Source organism: Pezoporus flaviventris, unplaced genomic scaffold (genome assembly GCF_033815535.1).
Source record: "Pezoporus flaviventris isolate CSIRO_AGI_PZ_B2104156 unplaced genomic scaffold, CSIRO_AGI_Pfla_v1 ptg000073l, whole genome shotgun sequence".
NCBI classification, from domain to species: Eukaryota; Metazoa; Chordata; class Aves; order Psittaciformes; family Psittacidae; genus Pezoporus; species Pezoporus flaviventris.
Window position 1 is genome coordinate 4,507,456 of NW_026892621.1, and position 26,811 is coordinate 4,534,266.

Below are 26,811 nucleotides of genomic sequence, written 5' to 3' on the forward strand. Positions count from 1 at the left end.
ATGACTGAACAGCAGAATGTGACTGTGTGAATAGAGGCAAGTCAGTCACTAAAGTAACATTTACCAATTATGTTTTGTAGCAAGCCATGAAAACGTAGTATCACATTACCAACTGCACACAGGAACCTTAAAAGCCCAACTTTATTATTTTCCTTCAGGGTAAAAATGGGCTTGAGGATCATTAAATGTGTGACTAAATTGTACTATAAAACATGTTTCTTTATGAAAAAATACAAATCCTTTCTTTTCCAGAAAAGACACTGTTGCATTCATGTGCTGTCGCATTCATATGTAGTTACAGTGAACCTAGTCACTTCCTCCTTTTATATTTTTCTAGAAGTGCACACACCCAATTTAAGATATTGCCTACCTTTACTTAAATTGAGTATTTCTTTAACAGTTGATCAGGTCAGAATGTCATTGAATTATTTGGCGGAATAAACTTTCACAGTGCACTGGAGATAAATTCATTTTGTGTGTGTGCTTGCCAGGATAACTATTTGAGCCTATCATAACCTACACACAGTATTGCACCAGAAAAACTCATCTGTACATCTAGTGTTAAAGTGGCTCATGTAACAGAGTACTGTGCTTTTGTAATTTTGACACACATTACGTTAGTAGTTAACAACACCATAACAACAGGGACCTAAGGTATTAGCATGGGAAGTTCCATTTTCTGTCTTGCATCAGTTATCCAGGATTGCTGCTTCAAACGCCTTTGAACTGAACTGCCCTTTCTCTCTCTGGCCGAGGGGATGAGTGGTGATGGTACCACCAGGCTTCATGCACCTGCCCATGCTGGGAGCCACCTGCCAGGTCTCCAGGTCTCGCTGCTGGGAACAGCGAGTCCCAGAGCTCTGAAGCAGAACCCGCTGCTCGCCATGTGATTTCTTGCACTGTGTCAGGATCAGGTGAAAGAAGTGTATTTATGGTTGTGTACATACATGCGTGTACCTCGGCAGCAAGGCACGTGACAAGTCAGATCGCACCTAGCAGCACCATTTGGCTTTGTAACTTTGACTACAAAAGAGGAATGGGTCCACTTCTGACACTGCACAGAAACAACCACAATTTCAAACTTAAGGCAAGCACAAGTGTGATGAGGAACCGCTGAGGGAACAGGGAGGGTTTGGTCTGGAGAAGGCTCAGGGGGACCTTATTGCTCTCTACAACTGCCTGAAGGAAGCTTGTAGTGAAGTGGGGTCAGTCTCTTCTCCCAAGGAACAAGTGACAGGACAAGAGGAAACGGCCTCAAGCTGCACCAGGGCAGGTTTAGATGGAGCTGAGGAACAATTCCTTCCCCAGAGGGTGCTCAGGCATTGGAACAGGCTGCCCGGGGCAGGGCTGCAGTCACCGTCCCTGCAAGTGTTCACACAGCGTGGAGACGAGGCCCTCAGTGCCATGGGGCAGTGGTGGCCTTGGCAGTGCTGGGGAGTGGTTGGACTGGATGAGCTGAAAGACCTTTTCCAGCCTGATTTCTGCTATGATTCTACGGTCCTACAACAGCGCAGTTCTCTCCCCCCGCCCCGACCCAGGACACCAGCCCCTGAACAACGCTCTCGCCACGAAGCCACCGCTCAGACAAAGGGGGTGACCCCGCGGCCGCTCCGCCCGGCTCCCCTCCCTTACAGCTCCCCACAGCCTCCATCGCCGAGGCCGGGCAGCGGCGGGGCGCAGCCCTTTGTGTGTGACAGGACGGAGCCGCCGCCGAGGCGGGCCGGGGGGGGGGGGTAGCGGGGAGCTCCCGTTGTTTCCCCCCGGCTCAAACCCAACCCCAGCCCGCCGCAGAGTACTCACCAGCTGTCCAGCTCCAGCTCCAGCAACGACTGCGTCCTCTCGGAGCTGCAGTGCAGGCACCACATGGCTGCCCCGAACTCGCAGCCGGATCGCTCCCGGCCGCCACCATCGCCGCCGCCCCGCCTCCGCTCCCGCTCCCCTCAGCGGCCGCGCGCAGCTCGGTGGCGGGAAGGCGGGGGGGGTCTGAGGGACGGTTTCCCGGGTAACGTGAGGCGCCAGCGGCTGCGGAGCGCGCCCTCCCCTCACGGCCCCTCAGCCATGGCCGGGGGCCCTTCGGGCTGGTTCCCCGACGGTGCCAACCCCCGGCACCGGCCCGAAGGGCCCCGCCAACGGTGTTGTAAACGATGGGGACTTAGTTTAGCGTAAAGGGGCTGCAGGAAACCTGGAGAGGGGCTTGGGACAAGGGCCTGCAGGGACAGGCCGAGGGGAATGGCTTTAACCTGCCAGAGGGGAGACTGAGATGAGCTCTTAGGCAGAAGCTCTTCCCTGTGAGGGTGCTGAGGCGCTGGCACAGGGTGCCCAGAGAAGCTGTGGCTGCCCCATCCCTGGCAGTGTTCAAGGGCAGGTTGGACACAGGGGCTTGGAGCAAGCTGCTCTAGTGGAAGGGGTCCCTGCCCGTGGCAGGGGTTGGAGCTGGAGGAGCTTTAAGGTGCCTTAAACCATTCTATGATTTTAATTTTATCAGCATCACACACGTTCAAAACAGCAGCATCGAAACGTCCCTGTTGTTGGTCTGAATATTAGCACAATAACACAAGTCCCATAAACCCCTGTTTTCATATGTGTTACCCTGGTACGAGGTGGTTTGAGGTTCACGACGGCAAGGCAGAGCGGGAGCTGATGCTGTGGAGCATGCAGAAAGCAACTGCACAGTAATACGTTAAGTGCTGCGGAAGCCTGGTGACAGGAGAATGATTTTGGGAAGAGTGGTTGAGTTCTCGTTTAAAAACTACCTGTCAGAATCTGGCATTCAGATGAGTAATTCAGAAAAGATCTTAATTATCATTCTGCATTGCCCCACTGAAACCTGACCTAGAAAGCTCGTGGATTTTGCTGCATCATATCCTCAGTGTTCTCACAGCATTTGTAAATGGGAATAGAAAGAAACCTCCACCTCCTCCAAGTGCACGGTAGCTCAATAGTAAAGCTAGTTCCGGCAAGCAGGAATTCCTCGCTGGAATTAGAGAATAAACACTAGGCCACACCACCTGAATTTCATCATCGCCGTATTTGACACATGAAGAACAATCCTCCCTCGGGTTTTTCAAACAGATTCACCAAGCGGTGATTAAAGTAGTGCACGGAATCAAGTCTAAACAGAGCTAATTGTAACCTGGTAATTCATAAATGGAACCATCTCATCTCCTAGAATACCGTAAAAGGTGCTTTAATTTATATATAGACCTCATATAGAAGCCACACACCTGCAAAGGAGTATATTGAAATCATGTAATTTTCTCAAACGCAATAACTTTTTACACACATACTTTAACAAAGCCTTAACAAAAACGCTTCGTGACGCTTCCCTACTCTTCCTCCCTCAGAGCCTAGAAAATAGAAGGGTCTGCAGCCTATCTGGAGGGGAAATCCGAGTGCAGAAGAACTAAGGAGTCAGTCAGTTCCAGAGCTCATTGTCCCGAGGGAACATCACCTTACCGAGTGTCTGCTCCTGCTCGAAATGCCGTCTGAGCTCCTCTGCTGCTCTGCCCCACAAACATGTTTGAAGAGTCCTTGCTGAGTGTCCCTTTCTTTGGTAGAGTATTGCTGCTGCAGTTTTAGCTTTACAGGTCAAAAGAACAGCTGAAACTGCACCACAAAACCTATGGAAAACTAGGGCTTCCTAAAGGTACAAATAAATGGGTGTTTAAAAAACAGTAAGGTCTGTGTGATTAATACCCTGTAATAACACGAGAGAGCAAGGCAAGTTTTAACTTTAGGGTTTCCTGTTTCATGGAACCGTCAAAACATTTTGCTTTCCAAAATAAGTTTCCCTTCGTCAAAATAAGCACCATGTCTATGGAAGCTGGGCAAGCTGTCTAACCACAGACACTCCTTGTCTTCATTTCGATGCCAGGGTACTGGAGAAGGGGAAGCTAAGGAAGCAAACAAGAACTGTTCTTTGTGGGGAGGGAGGGGGGGAGTGGTTGGTAAATTCAGCACTAATGGCTTCATTCATAATCATTTGCACAATAATCAGTGCAATTTTGTGTAGGGACAGATCAATTTGCAATGTACTCTTTAGGAATGGAAATGCTCCAGCGCACTAAAGCAGCACTGGCTGATCTCTGCAGCGTGGGGAAACTCAGAAGTTTAGTCAGAAACTAAAAATGTTGCTCAAACAAATCAGGTCCAAGAAAGAGCACAATGGAAGGCCCAATGTGCCCTCGTGCTGTGTATACACCATACCTCTTATTTACAATACATTCCATGAGAGCTGATCACATCTTTCTGGAGGGTAAAAAGAATCAAAGCAACTTTACTTAAACCCAGTTAAACATTTGGATTGAGTGTGTGCTTTGCATAGTTTCCAAAGGAAGCATTAGGCATAGATTCCAATAAGCCTGGGTTTAACTAGCTTTCAGTGAAACTCAAATACACGAAGGAAGGACACACCTACACCAGCTGTTTTGACAGCAATGCCACTGCAAGTCTATAACCAGAGACTATATACATTGCCATGCCTGCTTTCAACATCTCATGGTTACCCAGACAGTCTCTATCCCTTCTGGGACAGGCAACCATTCATACCACATTTTTCTGGTCCTGACTCCATGCTCTCCTGCACCTACCTTCATCTCTACTAGTAAACAGCGACAAATCCAAAGCAGACAGACATAAGCAGTCTGCAAAAGTCAACAGCTCCTCTGAAAACCGGTTTCCATTTAGAAACCAAGTGCTGGCAGTTTCAGCGTGGGCTGAGCAGGAGGATATGTACTGAAAAGGGCAGCTGAGAAGCTCTGACCTCAAAAGCAGTCACAGAATCTTCTCAAGAATGTGCTTTTCTGAACCTGCTTCAAACAGGATCTTCCTTCTACAGACAGGAACATGCTAGATAAGCAACCAACCAAGCAACAGTAACACATCCCACTTCAAACACTACATGGATAATCATTACAGCTTTCCCCTCCTCAATGTCAAGAATCCAGAATTCTCAGTTTTGTTTCAACCTTTCTGCTAAAAAGTTTTTGTTAAATCATGCCTTGTTTTAGTAAGTCTTTAAAACCTAAATTAGAGATTAAATACCAAAATCATCTATGTATTCCAAGGGGGAAAATTAAACAAAGGAAACCAAGTTCTTGCTGCACTACGCAGATGGCATTGTGGTTTCTGAGTCAAGCAGCCTGATGCAATTATTTTTGGAGTGATTTTTCATTTATGTTTCAACATTCCAAAGCCATCTTTGTTGAACCATAACTCAATACTGCATAATCCAGTCTCTCAGGTAACAGTAACCTTAATCCCATTTCCCTCAGGTAATAGTAACCATAATCCATTCTCCCTCAGGTAAGCAGTGAGGAGTTTTCATTGACATCTAGGCTTGACCTTTTAGGACAATTTTTTGGTGGCACGTTGCTACGTGGTTTTGCTATCATGACTACACAGGTGCAGGGCGTATGCTCTGTGTCAAACATACAGAGATGACGCTTCAGTCCTTAGAAGACTAGGGCAAGAGAGGCTCCTATAACAATACAGAGCCAATGCAGACTTCTATGTCACTTTATGTACCTGAACTTTGCAAAGGAAGCTTTGGCAGAACCAACAGGACATATAGTAGATATTTAGTCTGTTGCTCTCCCACTGCTATTTTGTCATCTAACCAGCAGTAGAGCTGCCACCATGATAGCGTAGAAATCTGCAGTACAGGGTAAGGAGTTAGGAAAGTAATTTTTCATGTTTTAGCATCCTTATTCCTGGACAATTCAAAGTTGCTCCATTAAAACAAAGATCATCTTGACTTAAAAATAAAAACATGAGGAACTAGGAAGTTTCAGTGCTAGAGGAAGTGAGCAAAGGTTTCAGACTACGAACTCAGGCTCCTTAGTTCAGCCCAGAAGTCCGAGGTAGGTAACTGTGAAGCAGGCAGTCTGGCTGAGCTGGGGAGAGCTGAGAGTCAGCTCATTCACTGCACCCCACTGCAGTGCTGGCACTGTGACCAGCAAACACCACCAAGACACGCACAAAGTACCCAGGTTTGGTACTATGGCCACGTTTAGCAATAGCTCAGTAGTGAACATTGGACTACTCAAATTTCTTCTCGCTAAAGCTAACCGTGTTTAATTTCTAATTAAACCTTGGATTAAGCACAACACTGAAATTTTGGTTTATCCAGTAATTTACATCAATAACTGTTATTTAATGTGTTAATAGCTAAAACAAAGTTTATAAACCCCCAGAGTGCAACAAACTCAATTTGTAATTATAAGCACACAGCAATTTGTATAACGCGCCATCTAAATCTACAGTAATTATGACCCTGCTTAGGGTAATTCCCAACTTAATCACATTTAATACACCATTATTTCCAAGATCTAGAAGGCTAAAACAGGCATTTATCTTGCATTTTTCTTGAACAAAAGCAAAGGGTTACCAAGAAAAAAAAATAGCAGAAACTACTAGGGAATAGTTTCCTTCCTGCAGAGTATAAATACAGCCATGCAACAGTGTACAATAAAAATGCATACACAGGTCAAAATACATATTATTCCTCTCACAGTGGGTATTTGGGGGGATATTAATCCAATTCATCCCTTGAAAGATCCTCCTTCTCCACCCTTCCATGATGAAGTCTGTGTTTGTGATGCTTTCTCTACACCCATCAGAAACTAAGTGTTCTTTAAGAAAACACTGGGGTATACCAGGTTTAAGGACATACAGCACAATGCTCTTTCACAGTATGCTTTTTTGGTGCATAATGAGAATTATCAATAAACAGCAATTGATTCTCTAACTTCATAAAACATAGTGATAATTTTCCCACATGACCTGGAATTGCAGAGGAATTATCAAATATGTCAGGTAATTCCTTAAAAGCCAACACATAGCTGCACTTATCCCAGTTTTGTGTCCCACCAAAATAGAAATCTTATCTCTCTCACTGTCCCAGTTTCAGCTCTCATACATTTGTTGATTTCCTATGGCTGTGTACTAGTTCACTCAGTTTTTTACTGCTGATATACAAAAAACAGCATCAAAATGAAAACTACAACTTCATTTTTGAAACAGAACTTATGGAGTCTTTAAATAAACACATCTGGGGAAAGGCTTTCTGTTGTTGGTTGCTATGGAGTAGGCAAAACAATGACTCTTTGTAGTCACTTTGCTCTCCTAAGAGCAGTTCCACAGCCTATTTAAGGCAAAAGAAAACTTCACTGACTTCAAGGGTTTGTTGACTTGGAATGGTAGTTTTCAACTACCCATCTCAAGCCCCCCCACTTTATAGAATATGAAATGGAATTATTGCTGTGTGAAGGGTGGCAATATTGAAGCACAGAGCATAAACCACAGCAGTGGAAAATGAGAGTAACTTTTTACAGTCACCTTGCAGATCGGTGGGAGAACAAAAAATTAAACAGATCTACACATTCTGCTTATTTGTCCCCTCCCACAAAACAAGGTACTTTGCTTATAGAGGGATAAAAGGGGCTGTATTAGCCCCTCAAAAGAAACCTCGACAGTGAAAGACTGTGCTTTGCAGAAAACTCCCTCCTCAGCCCTTGCTAGAAGATTTGGGCAAGAGGCCTGATTTCAGAACTAAAAAGGAAATTCCACAATGATAACCATGTTTCAGAATGCTAAAATACACAGATTTAGCCTTGCAAACCAGACAGCCCTGTAAACTACTGCAAGCTGTAAAACACATAAACGAAATCTTCAGGAATGGGAAAAACAATGCCTAAAGAGGGTTAGACTGTAGTCAGACCCTTAGACCACAGCCAGGATTCCCCATGCAAAATTCTCTGCTGTCAATATTCTGACCTGGTTTTGGCCCTCAAAGTTGATCCTACAGACCCTCACTGGTACGGGGAGCTGCTGTAAACTGTATTATTAGGTGCATTACAGCACTGACAGACTTTTTACATCCACAGGAACGTCACTGGAAAAACCAACATCAGACAGAGCAGACTTGCTGTGGTATTTCAGTGTTTCAGAGAGCTCTGGAACACCAGTCACGCTGTTCTGAGTTGATGTTTTCATCCTCTCTGGTGCTGCCACTGATCCCCACGGTGAGGCTCACAGCAAGACAGTTTCGTTTTCCACAAAATTTGTCAGTTACTGGATAACAACATTTCTTCATAATATTATCAAGACATTCAAAATGTCTCTTGAGAGATCCATGGGGAACAACGAGGTTTTGGTGCAAATACCATACAAGGACCCTTTAAAAAAATCTCTCAGGGGACTTTCTGCAGTCATCAGTGTTGGCATGAGTCACCCCAGTGCTACTATACCTGAGAAGCAGAAGCTGCAGTCTAGGTCAGTCGGCACTGAGCAGTGGTTTTTCAAGAGAAAACACTTTCTTCTCACAAATCCGTGGACAGAAGCATAGTGGATGCTTGGAAATCCCCCAAAGAATGTGCAGAGGCTAGCAAGGAGCCGGAGAGCCCCTTCAGAAAGAAGTTCATCTGTAAGCTGGGAAGGACACTCTATTATTGGCAGGAGCTGAAGATCGAATAGAGTGAAAGGGGAAGGGAAGCCTTTAACCTGTATTCTCTGGGGCAATAAAGGCAGGACTCTGTATCGCGAAAATACAAGGTGACTGCGGTTACAAGTTTGCTGATACCATTATACACACAGTAGCCCTTTGTCTAAGAGTGAAATGTGTACAAGAGTGGCTCCTTCATTTTCCTCCCTTGGAGTGGCACGTTTTCTGATGAACTCGGCGTTCCCATAGCTCAGGACACACGTAAGCAGTGGCAGCACCAAGCCATGGGGTTCTGGGCTTCCACTGGCTGTGCATTCGGTGCCACTGCTGAGCAAGGGTGGTGGGCACTGGCCGCACGTGGCTCAAGATTGAGAAACTCGGGATGTAAGGAATGTACCCCGATGCTCTAAAACAGCAGACCTCACAGAGAGGAAGATGAAGCCATGAGCTCCCCCTTCCAGACTGTTACTTAATCATAATAAAGGACTGAAAAAGTAAAGTAATTCTCCTTTACTGGAGAAATAGTAATATTTGTGGTCAGATTAAGCTAATACTGCCACAGAAAGAAGTGGCTTTACCTTCCCCTCACCTCTTCACCTTACCTCCACCCTCTTAGCAGCTGCATGTGTTCATGTCAATGTGAGAGGGATGAGCAGATTTAAAACAAAGTGGGGTTTGGCAGGTCATTTGGGTTGTCTTACCTTCTATAGGGCAGAGGCATTTGTCAAAGTTGCACATTGAGAAACACTCGGTATCATTAAGACTCGCCGAGTATGTTACTTAAGGCACTTGAGAGAGACAATGCAGAAGTTCACCTTTGCTCTATAACTTTATGTGTTGTCTCCAAATGGGACTAGAAGGGAAAGATTATTAGGATTTGGAAGTGTTTAATATTACAAAGTGTCACTGTTAAAAATCCACATGAAAAGCCCACTGTCACCACATGACACAAAGCTCTGTACACTGCCTATGTTGTGGTTAACAAACTTGTCACTGACTAAAATATCTTCAGATGAAGCTGGACAGAACACGAACCTTGTGGTGATGCATATACTGCAGGTAGCTAATACACAGTGTATTAATGCACCTGAAACACCATGTGTAAACCAACTGGAGCTGCACCATCCTTTAAGAACGCGCAATACCAGAAAGTTCCCCACAGCTTCCTCTTCTTTTCTGCACTCATTTTCTGGCAGTAATGATGTGCTTTCTGCAAAAAGCAATTCTTGGGATTAACGGGCAGACAAGATTAACAATGCTTAGTTATGCTTCACGTCATCAACATCTCAAAAGCTCTCAATCCCCAAGAAAAGCATAGCTTTGTTTGGTGTTTTATGTTTGAACGATTTACAAATTTAGTAAGATGAGTGAGCTTCTGTGCACACATTGGTTTTCTGCACACCCTGAAGTCAAGCAGAAAAATCTATGGCTGCTTTTAACATGGCTTTACTAACGTTTTCTCATTGTGGAAAACACAGGATGGGGGTTCTTTGAAGAAAAAGGTGAAAGAATTACAAACCCCACAAATAGCGACAGGAAGCTTGTGAAAGTACTTAACCAGCTAGCATTAAAGTCAGGATCTGAATGCTGCTAATTTATGTTCTGTGTAGAACTGTCTCTCCACCTGCATGTGTGACATCTGGCTCAGTGCAATGTGGCACATTGAGAAAACACGTGTACAGTACAGCCCATGTGGAAGTCCGTATTTTCCATGACTTGTCTTTCTGTAAGCACCCTTCTAAACCAAGGGATTTTTCCACTCGAAGCTCAGATTGTGTTACAGCTGTTTATTTTGATAGCTACCACTACTTCTAAACTGCTACTGGGGTGACAACCCTCACTGAAATGTCCTATACATAGAAGAAAAATTGACCCAAATCGAATTTTAAGGTAAAGAAATCACTTTTCACTGACTGCATGTTTAAAAAAAGGAGTAAGAAGGTTATAAGGAAGGTCTATTAGGGACCTAATAAAGTTAGATTTAAAGGTATCTTCTGGATACATTTCCATGGCTTCTGTCTCAGTGCATGACTGTGCAATTCAACAATTTTCATTCAAGAAGAGTATTTATCCACATTCACACTCTGTCAAATGTGTTAGCACAGGCATGCACCGGATCACCCAGATTCAAGACTTGATTCACATGCAAACATATTTACAGACATGGCACTCTTTGGCAGGCTGATAGCACAAGGACTGTGCCAGCACTGCATCATCCCATCCCACAGAACTCAGCAGAGGCCTCCTGCTTTATGTATAATGCACAGGCTGACCACTAAGGAAAACTGAAACACCAAAACCACATTCCCCAGGAATGATCACACAGCAAAGGGAGTTACTGTAATAAGGCCACCCTATATATATGTACACAGCATAGGAAATAGCTGTGGCACTAACACGTGTGTGCTGACAAAGTCCGAGCCTTCACTAATTGCCTGAAGTCCATGAACCAGATTTAGTAACCATAAAATCTCAATCCTAGCGTAAATCACGCAACAAATATTGACTTTTTCCATGGTGACCTTTATAGCTAATAGAAACTCTGAAAGGGAACCAATAAATGCACACCTCAGAGGAACACTCCACACTACCACAGAATGAAGAGCATTGAAAAAGGAGTATATTTGCTCCACAGTTTCCTGCACTGGATCCAGGAGGGCACCCACAGCATGTGTCAGTGTCCTCTCCAGGGAATATGATGAGCTCCCAGCGAAAAAGGCTGGGAAGCACTACCATTTTCACATATAATACTGCCAGATTTGGCATGCAATGCAGCAGGGATTTAGAGGCAGGTTATGTATTACTACAGAAGGATAAAATCAAGGATAAAGAGGCTTCAATATTTGTTCCATTTTGCTCATTCACAGATTCTCCCTAATGCTGTCCCTTTGCCTGTCACGCGAGTAAGCCAGTACAGAGCACAGACATATGTGTGGTGAAAGCACACCTTCAGCTTACCTACTTGGCAATACTGACCTATGGAGGTATGAGAAGGTAAAAAAGGACCAGGAAAAGTCCTCTTTAAAATTCTTCCATGCAGAAAACTTATTACATTTGCTAATATGTTAAATGAAAGAAGAAACGTGTCCCACTGTTAGATCCACAGGGAACACCAGGAAAACAGCCCCTGTGACACAGGCCTCTATTTAAAAAGCTTGTATGAGCTCTGCCTCAGACCTCTGTATGGCACCAACAGAAGAAACTATCTGCATATGGCTATGCACAGTACATACTGCTCCTAGATGAACAGGATATATTTTGTTTCCTTCTGGAAACTCATAACTCCTTATGTCTTGCACAACAGCTGTATTTTGGCACAAAATACAGCACTAGAGAGATAGTGGGAAGAAGTAAGGATGCTGATCTTTTAAAATTGTTATTTACTGAAGTCTTTGTTTTGAATCTAGTTAAAAAGGAAAGAAATTATCCCCCCCTGCCTTCACTCTGCATGAAATAAATCAGGAGCTGCTGCAGGGAGCATGACACACACGTACCAGACAGGGTAGGCTGCCACAGCCCACCTGCCTCTCGGCAGCCCTCCATAGCTCCGAAGGAAATTCCCCACTGAAAACCCCAGCACCACTTGCCCCACCAGGTGAGCAGTGAAGGACCTGTGCCACAAACCAAAGTGCATTTTAGACGCCTCCTTCACAAGGCAGAAATGGAAAAAACAGCACCTTTGTCACCCATAACAGGGAGGTCACTTTGCGATGCACTGCACTGCTAAAGGCACGTTTAACTTTTGACTGACGGCTTGCTCTGCCACAGAAAACATTTAACAAGTCTCATCCAAATCTTAGACAAAGAGAGAATGAGAATGCATCATACTAATTAATTACATGGTAGAGTTAAGGGTAGGTCCCCTTTCAAATGCAAACAGTGCATTGCCAGTAAGAGCCACCCGCGGGTGTGTTAGGAAAAGCTGCTAACCAATCTGGACATTAGAAACAGGAAGCCATTTGAATGTAAATTCATTTTCTTTACCACCATAAAATGTCCTTTCCCCTCTAATCCAGGTGCCCATGCTATGAACTGTCGTAACTTGGCAAATAAAAAATGTCCCTGAGGCAATAAAAGAGATGAAGAATGCATTGTAAATGGGTGATCTTTGGCACCCACCATAAGATTATTCAGTGAACCAGTTTATATCAATACTACTTATCTTCATCAACATGGAGGAAACATACTCTGGACTCCAAGGGACTCCAATTTCTCTTCCTCAGTTCAACACACGCAAGACTGCAATTTAATCGATTTCTATCCTTCTGTGTTAACTGACTAGAGAGATTTCCCCTTCGCTAGGGTAGGATTTAGCTCAGCGTGCTCAAAGCTCCGTTTGTCGAGAATCCAGAAAACTAAATTACATTATTTTGTTGATGGAGTGCAGAGTGGTGAGTGAGGGCAGAGCACGGCCAGTTACATGAAGCTGGGATCAGCTACAATAGGCACAGTGGGGTAGGAGAAGCTGGATGCAGTCCCAGGCACTGTTATTCTATGGAAACCTCACCATGGCTTTCTGATCTCATGAGTTTGGCAGGTACCGAAGGTGCAGATGAAGATGGAGTAGGCTATTCCATTGACTGGGAGTCATCTAGAGTCCTCAGAAGGCTTCTAGTAGGAAGAATATTTTACGGACTGCAGATTTGAACTCCTATCCTAAATCAACAGTAAAGCTAAGCTTAAGGTGCAAAACCCACTGTACATAACCAAAGGGGACCCTAGCACCCAGGGTGGATCAAAGCAGGTGAAACCACCAAAACAGGTGGCACAGTCTAACACTTTGTTGGTAAACCTGTTTTCAGATATTGCAGGTATTTTGAACAAATCCGAGGATAAATGACTGCTACTTAACAGTGGTGTACAGGGATGACCCCCTATAATCCAACCCTGTAATCCCAAAAAGGCATTTGCAATACCTTATACTACCAAAACGCCCCACTGTATTCTATACTGCTTTGGGCCTGAAGCCTGTAACACAAAATTAATCTACTGAGCTAGCAGCCCAACTGCTGATGGACTTGCTCCATAACCTGAGGAGTACACAAGTGTTCTACAGTGTGAGCTGTAACCAACGGTTATCCTGAGAACCCAGTGTTCTTCCTCTATATGTGGAATGCAGTGGTTATTCCTGTTTGCAATCCCACCAAAAAAGAAGGAAAAGAGCATAGGATGAGCACTTACATGCTTGCTTATCAAGTAAAAACTCTGGTATTTAAATTTAGGAAGAGAGCTCTGACTTCCTGGAGAGAGAAGAAAAATGAAGATAACTATAGTCAAAAAGAAGTGTTAGAAACCTTTACTCTTAGTGATTGGATCACCAGTTTGGATATTATGCCATCTTTTGTTTAAGTTATGAACTGCAAAGAAATTGAAATGTGAAGGACTGCTCAATCTGTTTAAAATTTAACCTCAAGAAATTCAGCTGTACTTGATTTAAAGTTTGGTTTTTTTTTTCTTCCAACAACTTTTAACCTTGCTACTGTTTTCAGAACACCTTTCAGACACTTACCACTGGCAACAAGATCCTCTGGTTTTCATAGGTAGATGATTACAAAAACTTCACAAAAATAATAGTCTGATGTGTCCAAACTGGACCAGTTCTTGCTTTACAAGCATTTCAGTAGCTTCCCCTGTGTCACTCAGAAGCCTTTTGTTACCCAGCACAATGAATTTCAACAATAAGCTCTTTTCAGATGTGTGACAGATCTTTAACTTCAAACTGGCAGCAAAGATGCACCTTTATTGACCCTGTCCTGTTTCTGCATATTGTAGACAAAGAATTTACCTGGGCTAAATATAAAGGAGATCAATCGTTTTGCTTTGATCTTGTTTATAAAGCCAGCTGGGGCTATCGTGATATTCTTTAGTTGGTGCTATTCAATATAAAATACAAGTAAGGAAACAGCTACTTCCAAGCATATTCCAGCTACTAAGAATGGAATTTACTTTCACTGTTGATAGCATGAAGGTCTTTGTTTTTTTTATTGATCAAATTAGTTTTCACTCATGGTGAAATACTCAAAGCACCCTTTTTGTACTGTCCCAAAACCTCTCCCATGAGCCGGAAGGAAGGAAGCAGTCAAACATTTCAAGCTGCAGTTACTTCAGATGGATTCTTTTTGAAATTCACAGGAAACAAGTACATTTCGAAGGATGTGCAAAAATCATCTGGGTATGATGGGCAATGTCAAACCTTCTTTGTGTTTTTTTTCCCCTGGAGTGGACATTGTGTATGTGCCCAGCGGCACCTAAGAAGCCTTTCCCAAGACAGACTGGGTAACCTGAGAGGATGACAGTTGCTCCTTTCTGCACCAGCTTCTGGTTAGTGCTGTGTTGAGGCATAGGATGAAACCACAGGTGGAAAAAAATCTCCAGACACATCTATATGAGAACTGGAAGGAGGCACAACCGGCTCTCAGGCCTCTGCTTCTCAAAGCTGTTTCAATGACACAGAGATGAGAGGTTGGGTTTTCTGTTTGTTAAGCCTGAAGAAAGCATCCAAATGGTGACAACGTGTTTTGGGCTGCACTTCGTGGCATTAGGATTGTTGAAAGGAAGTTGCAGCTTAGAATATTATAAAGGAAGAAGGCAAACTTAACACAGAAGAAAAGCAAAGTCTTCCACATGGCAACAGAATATCCAGCGCTGCAGTCACCCCTTCAGGTGGCCTTGCATCACCTGCGACTTGCCTAAAACATAACCCTAAGAGCTCAGACAGAAACCTGCCCATTTCACAGACCCGCATTTCCCCTCCCTACAATGCAAACAAACAGACGTAAACCAAAAATCCCCTCAATGTTTAAACAAAAAAGCACAGAATTCCAGCCTCACAAGCACTCGCTGCAGCAGATACGATGCAGAAACTGGGATTCAGTGCAATTGCTGCTTCTCTCTGGATGCTCAGAAATAGGATATCTCATTCAAATGGCAACGATGCTCCAACTTCCAATCCTGCTCACAGGCCACAGAACATACATGTTCATAAGAAAAACATTATTCACTGCTTCTCCCAATTTTTCAACTGTTCTTTTCCTGCGCAGTGCCACACACAAGGTCTTCCTCTCCTCCGCCACCCAAACATAACTGAGCAGTCTGTCACAAATTACTATCTCCTTTTAAGTCAAAGATACTCTTTTGAGCAGACAGCTGGTGAATATTTCTGCATGTGCTGTGCATGACTTTACATAATGCTCTGCTGATCCTGCAGAGAATTATACCTGCATGTACATCCTTGAATTCATTCATTTCTAAAATTGAAGGATTTAGTTTTTAAAACCTGCTCATAAAGAAGTGCAGACACTTCTGTAAAGTTTTCAAATAAAAGTAATTTCCAGTCCACTATGGATTTTATTATACCAGGTAAATCTCTGCACAAAAATCTCAGGGATTTGCTCTTTACTCAGATAGATTCCAACTGCGCATCACATTTTGTCTACTAGAATGCTCAGCTCTGTATTTAGAAGGTTCTGCATGCTCATGCCCTCACACAAATCATTCCTACCTAAAGCCTTACAAGAGAGCACCTACAAGTATGGGGTGCCACATCAAGAGGGAGGCAACAAGCTCTCAAATTCAAGACTGTATTTCTGCATTTCTGTTTTCAGAACATGCTGACTCACGTGCGCGGCTGCGGTTGACACAACAGCATCTCTTCTACAGGTGGCAATTCCCTCTGCGTTTGTGAAAGAAGTAGAGAAGCCTTCCCGTGAAAGCAAGAGCTGCAGAATTCAGATGTAAATGCTGGCTCACAAGGCTTGCTGCATGCCTGGGAACCACCCTCAGTGCTCTGAACAGCTCTGCCAGCAGACAAGGGTTTGGCAAAATCCCAGATGGGGGACAAATGCCTGAAGCAAGTTAGCTCCTGCTGTAGAAGCATCCGGAAACACACTGAATGTTCGAAGTCTCTATCATTCAAAACATAATCTAATCAATTTACCAAAGCCATTAAAACATTCCCCTCCGGGTGAACAGCAAAGGCACAAAACCACCACTCATTTTGGCGCATTTCTATAAAGTGTGGTCAGACGTACTCTGATCAAGAGGCCAGGCAAAAATGAGCATGATGCTGAAAGTCAGTTTTCCTTCCGGCTCTAGTAAGATAATTTAAGATGTGAATTTTATTTTACGCATATACTGTCAGTTGGTGCATGTAGCCACGCTTTGACACCTTTCTCTGCACTGTTCTCTCTTTCTGGATCTCAGTGGACTCACTAGAACTAAGTCCCCCACACTCTCCCCGCTCTGCTGAGAACACAGTTATATCAACCTGCTTTCATTTCATTTGCTGTGTTCAAAAACCAGGAGGCTGTGAGCTGATCTTGCTACTGCAGACAGGTTTGAAAGAATACTGATATTGCATGGGCTCAACCAACATCACATCAGTGTTGCCTTCCTAGAACCACAGAATGATTTTGGATTGGAAGGGACCTTAAAGCTCATCTGCCATGGGCAGAAACACCTTCCACTAGGTTGCTCCAAGCCCGATCCAGCCTGGCCTTGAACACTGCCAGGGACTGGGCAGCCACCCAGGCACAGAATCTGAACAGTCCCAAGCCACTCACCCAAGCAGCAATGTCTGTGCTGAGCTCATATTTACCATTAATGCTGGATCTACAGCTAAAGTGTAATGTGCATCAGGTATAAACTCGGAAAACTATGCTCCTGGCAACTGTTCCTAACAAGTTGCAAATCTCAAGCTCTGTAAGTAGCAGGCATTCTCCAAAATGAAAGTTCAAGTTTGCTGGGGGAAACAACCTCTTCACTTATTCTTCTGATTCTACTTAGATTGTACAAATACTATGATTTTTCCAATTAATTATATTAAAAGTGCTAAAGATTATGATATCCAAAAAACTCAACTGGGCTCAATTGGGATGTCCATTTTCCCCTTCATGTTGAACCAAGCAACACAATGTCACAACTCCTCACATAGGATAACAATACCATGCAGCTGACAGTAAGCAGAACAGCCTTAGAGTCAGGTGCTGGAACAAAGCCTCTACTGAAATAGCTCAGTATTTATATCCTGCCTCTATAAGAATACTTTGAGAGATAAAACTTAACTATGTTTGCTTGATGAAAGCAGAAACAAATGTAGCTTAGAGAAACAAGTCTGTCCGTCTCTGCCTCTTCCTGTTCATGTAAATCTGGCCTTTCCCACTAACATTCTGCAGCCAGCTGGACTAGGTGTTATCTTACCTGACACTGCTCAAGAGCACTTAGGTCAGTCTTTAGAAAGAGTCAGATCTGTTCTGATGCCAGTTTTTGGCTCTCTGCCTTTGAACGGGTTCTCCCACTCTTCTCTGATGAAGCTGTCGTTTTCCCATAAGAAAGGATTTAAGATGAGGTGAAGTACTCTGCATTTCACTTCACTTGTGTTGCTGTAGAGAAGTCTGTCCATAGTCACTCTGGGCAATGCTCTTCCTCCGATTGCTCAGATACTTCTAGCTAGAACTCACTCCTGGTTGGCAAGAGAGTACTGCCAGAATGATAAACCAATAACCTGCTCTTTCACAGGCGAATCTGCATTGAAATCACCCTGCTGCAGTGTGGGGAAACGACACGGCTCCTCCACGTAAAGCCTTCCCTTAACAACAGGCTTCAGGCCTTGTCCCAAGATGAAGAGAGAATTCAGCATGTACAAATATACATAGGGATAAACAAGACGGGGATTTTTTTTAGGGTATGAAAGACCAAGAAGGTTCTAATTAGCAGTATTATTTATCTGTGTTTTTCCAATATGGTTTGTTTCAGAGCTGCTCTTAATTTACAGATGACTGATGAAAAAGATGAGCACTTACTGAAGTAAAGCATATGAAATGAAAGGAGAAACACTGCTGAGTGAGACCAAACTACAGTAAATGTATTCAGTGATGTCCAACACGTGCAGGAAACCTTGCAGTTCCACTGACACTGTAATGGTTGTTACCAAACACCAGCTGAGGATCCCAACTGATGGGACACGGAAGCACCGCCTTATTTGGTTCGTATTTTCTAAACCACAGAGAGAAAAGAGAGCACTTAATAAGGTCAGTAAACACATCACATTTTAATTACTTTGTTTCTCCTACTGGGAGTAAAAGCTAATATATATTTTTAGTGCATGTTCTCACTCGGATTTTATATTCGTTATACTAAGGTACCCTGTAAGAAAATCTAAAATCTCCATTAATGCCTTAAATGCAAGTGCATTTTGTAGAAGTATTTATAAATATTAATAAGATAAAATTTACAAGAGCAAAAGACCTCATTTGCAGCTATAAATGTTTAATTCGGAGGGAATGGGAATAACAGTTTCATCTTCATGCAAGTCATAAGCTATATTAAAATACTATTTGTGTACATAGTGTTAAAATGACCGAATGAGCCAGTACTGATCTGAGGTGATCTGCTGTTCCTTCGTCTCAGTCCAGTATGTGACTTCTAGGTCCAAAGTACTTGTTTGTATTGGAGGAATCTGGGAAGTGGCAGCCCAACTGATACTAGTTCTATTAATTCGGTGTACCCTTCCCTGGCAGGGCTTGTCAATGTTGCTGCGAACACTAAGTGCCAGGTTTTATAAAACCTTTCATGAATGACACTGGAAGACAAAGTTTGCCAAGGTCCTTCACTGACCAGTCTGGGTGAAGGGCCACGGTGCTCATTGCTTTGTACCTGAGCAATGGACCAACATCTTCAGAAATCAGTTTAAAACCACAAAATAGGCTTCTACTTTTTTTATTTGTTAATAGAGCAGTCACCTTAGAAACCAAGTCAGGGGTCAGAGCCTCTGGAAAAAGACTGAAATCTGGCTCCAGGACTGAGGGTGGGGATTCCAAAAGCACATTGGCAATCCCTGCTTCTCACGGGACACCAAAGGGAGCTGAAAGAAAGCGCCTTTTCAGTGAACAGTTGCCAAGGTTGAACTTTTCCCATTGATAAAACAAAACGTTATCATATTTACGGTCTTTCTGCTCTAGAGACTCCATGGCTGGAGCAGCAGAGGAAACTGAAGTACTGCAGAGGTACTTGTATTTCCCCCCACCCCAAACTAGGAACTTGAGCTCTCCTGCTCCTTTAGGGCCCACAAAGGCTAAACCACAACTCTTTTCTGAGGTGGCGAACTGGAAATAACCTGGCCAGATTAATATCTCAATTCCAGGATCACCAAAACACTTGGGGAAAGGATTAATGGAAACTGAGAAAACTCCCAAGGATCTGATCCCTGCACAGCTCACATACACACTCAACTGGTGCGCTGCCTCCTGCACACAGCATCTGTGAGTATGCACTCCAGTCTGAGAAACGCATACATGGTTTTCTATTTGGTTACTTCATTTACATATGCAGCACCCAAAGCCCCAAACTACACGTATATACTACCAGATTAATGCGCAAAGAAACAGGACCATCAACATGCAGAATGAGCCATTAGTTTTGCCATTTTCACTTTTAACATCCAACCAAAGATATTAAGAGGAATAAAGTGTCTGTCAGTTATGAACAGTTTTCCTGTCCATACTTCATAGAGAACAGAATTCTGCACTATCCCGCCACAGGATGACACACAGGAGTGTGTCCTAGTGATGGTCTGGGAGAGACATTCCTTTGGTGACGAACAGGTGTATGTGAGGCAGGTTGTCATGTTAGTGGTCATTTGAAGTCAGCATGTCAAATGGCCATAAAGGACTAAAAATGTAACTCCTTAAGAAGAACAGAATTGTGGAATGGTTTGCGTTGAAGGGATGCATAGAGAACATCTATCCTCTATTAAAGCTCATCCAGTTACAGCCCCCTGCCACAGGCAGGGACCCCTTCCACTGGAGCAGGTTGCTCCAAGCCCCTGTGTCCAACCTGGCCTTGAACACTGCCAGGGATGGGGCAGCCACAGCTTCTCTGGGCACCCTGTGCCAGCGCCTCAGCACCCTCCCAGGGAAGAGCTTCTGCCTAAGAGCTCATCTCAGTCTCCCCTCTGGCAGGTTAAAGCCATTCCCCCTTGTCCATGCACTTCCAGCATTGAAGGGCTAACCGAAGTGTTTTGTAATCACCTTAAAAGGACTATTTGTTTCTCCACTGTAACTAGCATGAAGCGTGGTGGTGGGTTTTTCCCTTTGTCACTTAACAGCATGGAAAGAAGAACACAGCAGAAAAGAAAGTCAGTACAGGCTGTGACACAAAGTAAACATCATATAAGGCAAAGCACTGAATACAAAACAGGGCTAAAGAAAACGATTCCATATAATCAAACTGCCTTTCTGCCTAGGCCAACGCCTGCGCCATCAGCAGTAAATACCTGCTGATTTGACAGATAATCATCCTGTCACATCACCTTCAACTAATTCTCTCCAGATATTTTCCAGACCAGTAAATAAACAACAACATAACAACATCATGCTCAGGTATAAACATGCAGGAAGCTGAGCTGCATATTGTGCTATTAAACTCTTTAAGTACAATTTACAGTTAAGTGCCTTTCACAGTGGAGGAATATCTCCCCGCTCCCACCAGCCAGTTCCATGCCTGCTCCTCCAAGCTTTAATTGCTTACTCCAACTAGGATCAGAGGCTAATGAGCATCTTGAGCATCACATTTGACAATGGCAGCTCAGCAGAAGGGTTCAGGTTTAGCAGTTTTCTTTGTTGCAGACCAAGAGTTACAGAGTGAAAGCCTCGTGTCTCTTTCTCATTAAACATCGGTGGGCCATTGTCATCGCAAAACAACCTCAGAGCTTCATCACAATCCTTTTTCAACTCCAAAAGGCAGCTTAGACTTCTTCTTTCATAAACAGAAGAACAGAAATAGGGGGGGAATGGTGTTTTAAAGCATATATTCATTGCAGAATATTAAGAGTGCATTTATGAGATGATGCATTATTCATGCCCCAGAAGGCAGCTGGTTATTTCACTCTAGTCAGTTCATCACAACACAAAATGCCATAGTGTTGACTCTGGGGTTTAGAAACTGCTGGAGCTACACAGTCTTCTTGGCCCTGAATTGCCTGTGGTGTCACACTTAAATCATTAAAGAGTAAATAAGCCTTCATCAATTAAATTCCTTTTAAACCCAGGATTTTAATCCCTTGATTTTCTGTGTGTACACATAATTTTGCAGACATGCATAATATGCATTTTCTGTTTTAGCTCTACAGCATGTAGTTGCTCTCAAACCTCAAGAATGAGGAAACAAACAGCAGTGCTGGGGCGGGGGGGGGGCACAACACTGGTTTTAACTTGCACTCCAATTGACCTGAGAGCAGCATGTGGAATGGTGCCCCTCCAGCACCTGAAAGCCTTCCCTAATGAATTCCAAAGGAAAACCATTTACTCCTGAGTTTTCACTTAGCAGGTGCTCAGCACGCTGCTGTGCACACTGTAAAGTTATGTCCTGTGAATGATAATAGAGAGAAACCATTTACTAGATAACCAAGCTCCACAGTCTGTGTTGTGTATCTTCCTGTTTCAGGCCATACACTGCAGGGGACTCTTTGGCTGGTTTTAGAAACATGCTTATGCTAACATATTCCAGTGTATCCCAGGTGTATATACACACATATCTTGCAGCTCTCAGCTGCTCTTCACCTGCATCAATTGTTCCTCTACCACAGGCTCTAAGGCTGTCTGTCATAGCTCCATGTTTTCATTACTCCAGGTCATATTTATCTTCAGATGAAGTTTCCTATGATATAAGTACATCCCACTTTCTGTTGCAGTTTTATAACGGTGATCTCCTTCCATTGACTACAAAAATGCATGTAAAGCCCTCACGCCAAACTTATTTACACAGTGTGGATATAGGGTGAGGCGTCCCTGCCCATGGCAGGGGGTTGGAACTGGATGATCTTAAGGTCCTTCCCAACCCAAACCATTCTATGATTCTATATAACTGGAATAAAAACTGGGCGAGGTACCATCTCACCTGCTTCCTGGGAGGAACAATACGACTGCCCCATTCCCTGCATGATATTACTCAGTTTTCTTTGTGATATTCTGGGGATATACTCCTGTTTTTACAGTCCAGCACATGAATATGTCGAATATGTCAACCCATTCAGAAAAGAGCAAATTTGAGTAAACTGAAATCTTTTCTTTGCCCTCCATCTCTTCTCCATGAAATAAAGTCAGTGGAAGCCAAATCATGACGTACAGGAAGAAAGGTCACATCTCTGCTTCAGAAGTCATTCCTGGACCTCCTCTCTTTTCTATACCTGCTCTGTATTTTGCTATGCCAAACAAGGGGAAAAAGGGAGAATTCAGCCCCCTGCCATGAGCTAAGGTGTCAGCCTATGAAGGCTGGTGGCCATGTCATTCACTCCCTGGTGCAGTACTTCCCCCTCCACAACAGCTGCTCCGTGTTTGTATAGCTGCAGAACCCCAGCTCCTCTATGGGCAAAGCAGCTGCAGAACCTCCACCCAGCAGAGCCTGCAGTGATTTTAGCAATCAGGAACAAAAACTTGACGCCCTTCTGTGTTGAAGTCATGACCCCCACAATCTGGTTCATATGAATTGGAAGACACAGAGCTCTGGTGCCTGGGTGTCCAAAGCAAACACAGGCACATACCAAACCACTGTAGCACACTCCAAGACTGACATGTGAGTGCTTATGAAGCACTTTATTGAACCTGCTGAGAGCGGCTGCCTCCAATGCTGTGCTGTGAGAGCAGCTTTCCAAGGTGTTTTGAAAGGACTCCTCTAAGCCAGGCAGTCTTCCTGAGCTTGTTACACCATGGACCCACAAATAGCTCATTCAGTGCGGTCCTGAGGATTAGTCTTGTTCAGCTGGACACTTTGTGCTTAATCCTCACCAAGCAACAGAGTGTGGTAAAGGCATTCCTCAGATCTGCTGACGGGAAGAATCTGCTGCCAGAAGTCAACCAAATATGTAAGCTTTCAGAATACCCCGTCTCCTTAGACACTCAGAATGTCTATTCTCTATTACTCCTTATAGTAATTACATCAGGCAACTTCACATTCAGTTGTCATGAAACGGCAGCTTGCTCTAGCAAAAACAAGGGAAGTGGCATTTTAGTCCTATTGCAAATGACAGTTCAGGGTCAGCAGCTGGCCCCGGCTGAAGAGAACTGTATCAAGGAGAATCTCACAGTGCTTACAATAAAAAGGGCTCTGCCACGTATTTTAGTGGCAGTTTTCTCTGAAGCAAAGCAACAGTTAAGCTTTCAGTAAGTAACAGTGGTGGTGTCTTTATTGCCTCTCCATAGACGCACACTTAATTACTGAAGACCTGTGACAGAACTTCTCATATTCCAATTTAAGCTCCCCCACTTGTTTCTGCCCTTTAATGTACTGAGAAATAAAAGCACAAATAGTTTGCATTCATCATCAGAAGGGCTGGGAGAGGTTTGGGAGCCTGGAGATGCCACCAGGCCAGGGTGGGATTGCTCATACTCCCAAGGGAATTTCAATGGCAGATGTTTTGCACAAGGTAGTAACCATGAACTGAGACTGGGAGAAAGAAACACTCTGGGAATCCTGTTCTGAATCCATAGAACTGAAAACATGATGAACGTTATATGAGGATTACACCACCACTGAGCATGCAGCCAATAGGTCCCATCACTTGCTGGTGGTGATCTCAACCGCAAAACTCACTGCTCCACCCTGTTTTGGCAAATAAAAATAAGTAGTGGTTTGGAGCATTTCAGGAACATTGAAAATATATTTTTATACATATATTAAAATATATATATTATTTTTAGATAAAAATGAAAAAGACCTTCAGTTAATAGAAAAATGCATTCCAGGCCTGCTAAGGATGTTGCAGTGTTTGGGAACACTTTCTGGAACCTTACCGAGGGGAATCAAACCTGCTTTTGTAACCTCTTGCTTCAGAAGAACTCCATGGTAAAACACATAGATGTTATTCTAACCAAAAGCTCCTTCCCCTTAATTTAAAGGTCCAGAAATGTGCAGTTCTCTGGCAGCCAAACATCATGGATATTTTTACTCCAAGAAACCCTTTTTGATTATTACAGAAAGAATCTTGGCAAGGATCTACAGCAAAGCACACATCAGGAGCTAGAAATTATATTACACTTAAGAGACACTGCTCCTCCATGCTGACAACGCAACTATGTCATCTGGGGGCTGAAGGGAAACTCTGGTTCACAGTTAATTGTTCAGTGTAGGAGTCAGCTCTGCAAATGAAGTGAGATGCTCTGCCCTCGTGCAGGATCTCTCCCTTGGTGAGCTTGGTGTGACTCTTGCTGACTATGAGGCTGCCTCAGAGCTATCAGGGTTTAGCATGGCTGCAAGGACATCACTGCAGTGTTTCAACTCGAGACACAAACACGTTATCCATCCCCTATCCAAACACTGCACAGTTATGCACAGTCCCACCAGCTATCCAGGCAGAGGAAACCTGCTCTGTGTTTCTAGATGAGAAATGCTTGGTCCCAGAAGTCATTACTTAAAGCACCTCAGCTGGCCAGACTTGGTCCCACCCAGGGTTAGGCAGGGGTTTCTCAATGTGGGATTGTCAGATTTGGCAGATGAGGGTCAGATTCAGGGGAGGGAGTTCAGATACTGCACAGACATCATCCAGTGTCACAGAAATGCCTTCCAGAGCTGTTCTACCATTCTTCAGCTAATAGAATGGCTATTTAAAGAAGGCTCTTTGCGCTGATCCAGCCATTTTGAACAGGACTGATGTGCGGCTGCCTTTGGTCACAGAATTTTCTGTTCTTATTTAAGGACCAGAGACCATCCGGTTATTTCTGCACAACTGAACAGAGCAATTCAAATATTCATTTCCATTAGTCCTGGCTCTCTTAGAATACTTGCAGCTCAAGTACCTGTCGGAACCAAAGCAAAGGCAGCACAGTGCTGGGAACTGCTGAACAGGTTGGTGTGAAGTTTCTCCAAGGTTTTCATTTCACTTTATGCTCGCAAGCCTTCCTTTCTTTTACATTACTGCTCTGTGGTGTCAGGACAGAGTCACAAATTAGTGTCTCTGTGGTTAGTGAAGCAGTGCTTTGACAAGTACAATCAGGCAAGGCAAGCCCTCTCATTAACTGTTCCAGATGCATGAAAACAGACAATTTTTCCTCTAGGAACTGAAGGAATTCAAACACACCACATTTTAGCTGTGAAAGATCACGTACACACATGAGGTAAGCATGGGAGGAGATGTCCACCACTCAGAACTTCACTACTGTTAATATTTAGGCTGCTTACAAAAGACATTCAGAGGTACAAACCACAAAATACCACACAGCAAGTCTGAATCCCTCTTCCTGCAGGAACGGCACCCTCTGCATTTCCTGACAGACTCTATCTGAGGGCTGTAGGACATTAGATCAGCTTATTTGACCAACTGACCCTGCAGACTTTGTTTTTAACGCTACCCACTGTTGTAGCTCCCACACCCTGACAGTTTCCCCTCCTCTTTCTAACGGCACGCTTTCGCCAAGGCACTGTCCATGCACCCAGCAGCAGAGCTTCTCTGCACACAGGAAGCAGGCAGAAACCTCCCTCACACACCACAGTTCCCTCTCACACTGGCTGGTACCATCCATGGTGTACAGTGTTTCTTTCTGCAGCAGGATTCACCACTGCCAGCCTGAAGTGCATTCCCCTGGCCAAAGCAATGAGCGGAGGCTGCAGGCTGGCTGCCTAACTGGGATCATGGGAGAAAATCCTGCTGTATCTTCACCTGCTTTAAAAGCATGAACATCTCTCCGCATTGATACACTTCCCAGTCTTCTGCTTTGAGCTGCGAAGTTCATGCAGCAGCCTCACTTTTCATCTCCCACACCTCTAACTCAATCTGGGTTGTGTGAGAAACAAGGGTACACTCAGCAATTGTTGTAAACAGGGAATTAGGGGAAAATCTTCCCCTCTTAGGTGGATGCTGTAGGTACCTCTGAGTGTACCCAGGAACCAGTGTTGCTCACAATGGGACGTAGGAGGCTATACATTTAGCTGCTGCTCTGCAGCTACCGTACCACGGCAGGAGGGATGAAGTTCAAACCAGTGCTAGGGATCAGTGATCACTAGTTACTGCTTTTCTCAACTTGTTGCTTTTCCCTTCCATTGCCATCTGTGGTTGCTTGAGCCTATCCTGGATATCAAAAAGAGACAGGCAACATCTTCAGGCTCATTAAACTTGATTCTAAAAGTCTAATGTGAGAGAAGCCATGGAGTGGTACGAAGTAACAGCTCAAACCTGGGGAGGAGGAAACATCCGTCAGCCCAGGAAGTGACAGACGTAAGCTTGAGACCATCTCACCGGGGTGCCCATGTAGGCAACTACATTGAAAACTGGTCCTACATAAGAGCTACATGTTAGAAAGTATTTTTTCTCCAATACCCTTCAGTGACCTCTTCATTGCTCCCAGAAAAGGGTAACTGCATGTGACAATTTTTGCTTGCAT

At 44.0% G+C, this 26,811-nt stretch overlaps 1 protein-coding gene across 9 annotated transcripts in view; it reads right to left on the bottom strand.

The window, feature by feature from the left end:
- IQSEC1 (IQ motif and Sec7 domain ArfGEF 1) overlaps positions 1-26,811 on the bottom strand; it is a 339,541-nt gene that overhangs the window by 71,659 nt on the left and 241,071 nt on the right. Inside the window, exon 1 of one of the 9 annotated variants that reach the window (XM_061472977.1) lies at positions 1,801-1,958. The exons of the other annotated variants lie outside the window; for them this stretch is intronic. Within the exon in view, the coding sequence (XP_061328961.1) occupies positions 1,801-1,865 (65 nt within the window). The 5' untranslated portion in view covers positions 1,866-1,958. Of the gene's footprint in view, positions 1-1,800; positions 1,959-26,811 lie in introns of those variants that run through there. 9 annotated transcript variants of the gene reach the window in all.